The sequence below is a fragment of the Myotis brandtii genome, unplaced genomic scaffold, assembly GCF_000412655.1.
Source record: "Myotis brandtii unplaced genomic scaffold, ASM41265v1 scaffold112, whole genome shotgun sequence".
NCBI lineage: Eukaryota > Metazoa > Chordata > Mammalia > Chiroptera > Vespertilionidae > Myotis > Myotis brandtii.
The window spans coordinates 12,383,864-12,386,046 of NW_005353838.1; the positions used below are offsets into that span (position 1 = coordinate 12,383,864).

Here is a 2,183-nt window from a genome sequence, read left to right on the forward strand (position 1 = left end):
AATGTGTAGCTAGCGATGGACATTACTTTGAATAAAGCATTTTTGATGTTTCTCTTGAAATTATCGTGTTTTCTTTGATTACAAAATCCGCCATTATTAACCAGTACACCTGGTATATATTCATACAAATGGGAGAATAAAGGGCTCAAGAGCCAGCTGATAAATATGGAGGAAATGCTGGATTTGGAAAGTCACGATTTTATCACCATCATAGTAATTCAGTTTAACCAAGACTCACAAGTGGATCTTTAAAAAAATAAAAAATAAATTATTGATTTTTAGAGACAGTGGAAGGAAGAGGGAGAGAAACATCAATGCAAGAGAGAAACATGAATATATTGTCTCCTGCTACTCCCCCCTGCACCCCATCCCCAACTGGGGATGGAGCCCTCAATCCCAGGCATGTGCCCTGACCAGGAATCTAACTGGCTTCCCTCCGCTGGACAACGCCCAACCAGTGAGCCACACATGGGCCAGGGCTCACAAGTGGATCTTAAATCTAGGGGACAAATGTTGATGAACAGTAGGATATTTGCATGGTTTTAAAGTGTCTGTCCAAAGGTTGCCTCTTGGTTATAGGGAAAAGGTATTAAGTAAACAGTAGGAAAATTGGACAGCACTTGATCTGGTAATGAAAATTAGCATCACCAATTGGGAACAGGAGAATACCATATGCCTCTGGATGTGATATCCTGAGAAGAACACATCACTTGTGTACTATCCTGTCCAGGAGTGCACCACCTGCATCTAATCCTAAGGAAACATCAGACAAGTTCAAAACGATGCACATTTTATTTAAAAAAGAACTGTAGTTTTCAAAAATGTTAATGTTATGAAAGTCAAAGAAAGGCTCTATATTAAAGAAGACTAAAGGTGCAGGATATACATAGATGATCCCAAGACTGGATCCCATATCTGGAGAAAAATTAGAAGTTTGTTTTTTGTTTAAAAGGCATTGTTGGGTCAGTTGACAACATTACTTTGCAGATTATAGGTTGAAGTATTGTATTGATAATATATTTACTGAATTATAGCTGTATTGTGATTGTATTGGAGATTATTTTAGAAAATGCATGCCGAAGTATTTATGGGGAAATGGCTCATAAAAAAGCACTTTGTGTATATGTGGGTGTATGTATAAATATGCATGTACATATACCTAGAGAAGAAGGGTGTGATGAAGCACATGGGGCAGAATGCTAACAGAAAGAGATCTGGGTAAAGTAATATGATGTTCTTTGTTGCAATTTTTCCATAGATTTGAAGCATTTCCAAATAAGTTTATACACATGCTTGCACTCATTGGAATTTATCTCTTATTACTCTAAGTTGCTAATTTACCTTTAATATTTAATTGGTATAAGCTTTTTTTTTTAATTGGTAAAAGTTTTTAACATTCATTGCTTACAGATATACACATTGATTTTTAATTTCTTTTAAATAGTGCTGGGCCTAAAGGAGATAATATTTATGAATGGAGATCGACTATACTTGGTCCACCAGGTTCTGTATATGAAGGTGGTGTGTTTTTTCTGGATATCACATTTTCATCCGATTATCCATTTAAGCCACCAAAGGTAAGAACCTAGAGGTACATTCTTTAATATTTATCCTTCTTCTCTAAAGTCAGTTTATTCCAGAGTCTAAATGTGTATTAATCATTTTAACTTCGTTTTTTTAATGGAGTAATAATGGAAACTTTCATGTACTAAGATATAACTGTGAAAGTAATTGATTTCTGCCTTTTACAAATAACTGCAATCAGCAGAGAGAGGGTTTGTTAACTATAGTCTTGTTGTAGTTAAGCCTTGATTGTTGTAGGTATCACTGGGAGGAATTGACCTCCAGGCCAATTGGCTGTGAGAATCAGCTGTGTCTACAGTGGGAGAACTGTGCTGGAGACACCCTTATGGGGCAAGACTTGCTTCAGTGGGGCTTTGGTGCTCACTGAGTCTGTCCCCTGAATGTGTCCCTTATGGATCTGAGGAGTTGTAATCTGGATGGTTCCACTCTGACCACTGGGTACACTGGCTCTTGGATCTCTAGGGAGGTGCTAATTTAGCCTCTGCCTGAGGCTACCCAGCAGGAGCTATGGAGAGATCTGCTGATTCCTCTTCTTTGTTTATGGTTTGGAGGTGCCCAGATGAGGCCCAGCTGTGAAGCAATGCAAGCTGCTGTGGGGC

The 2,183-nt window shown here is 38.2% G+C and overlaps 1 protein-coding gene across 2 annotated transcripts in view; it reads left to right on the forward strand.

The window, feature by feature from the left end:
• The window catches only part of UBE2E3 (ubiquitin-conjugating enzyme E2E 3), an 88,627-nt gene that overhangs the window by 80,277 nt on the left and 6,167 nt on the right, over positions 1–2,183 (forward strand). For both annotated transcript variants that reach the window (XR_001363782.1, XM_005857650.2), the window contains exon 4: positions 1,445–1,577. Coding sequence is in view for 1 of the 2 variants with exons in the window: in XM_005857650.2 (XP_005857712.1) it covers positions 1,445–1,577 (133 nt within the window). In the remaining variant the exon portion in view is untranslated. The remainder of the gene's footprint in view (positions 1–1,444; positions 1,578–2,183) is intronic.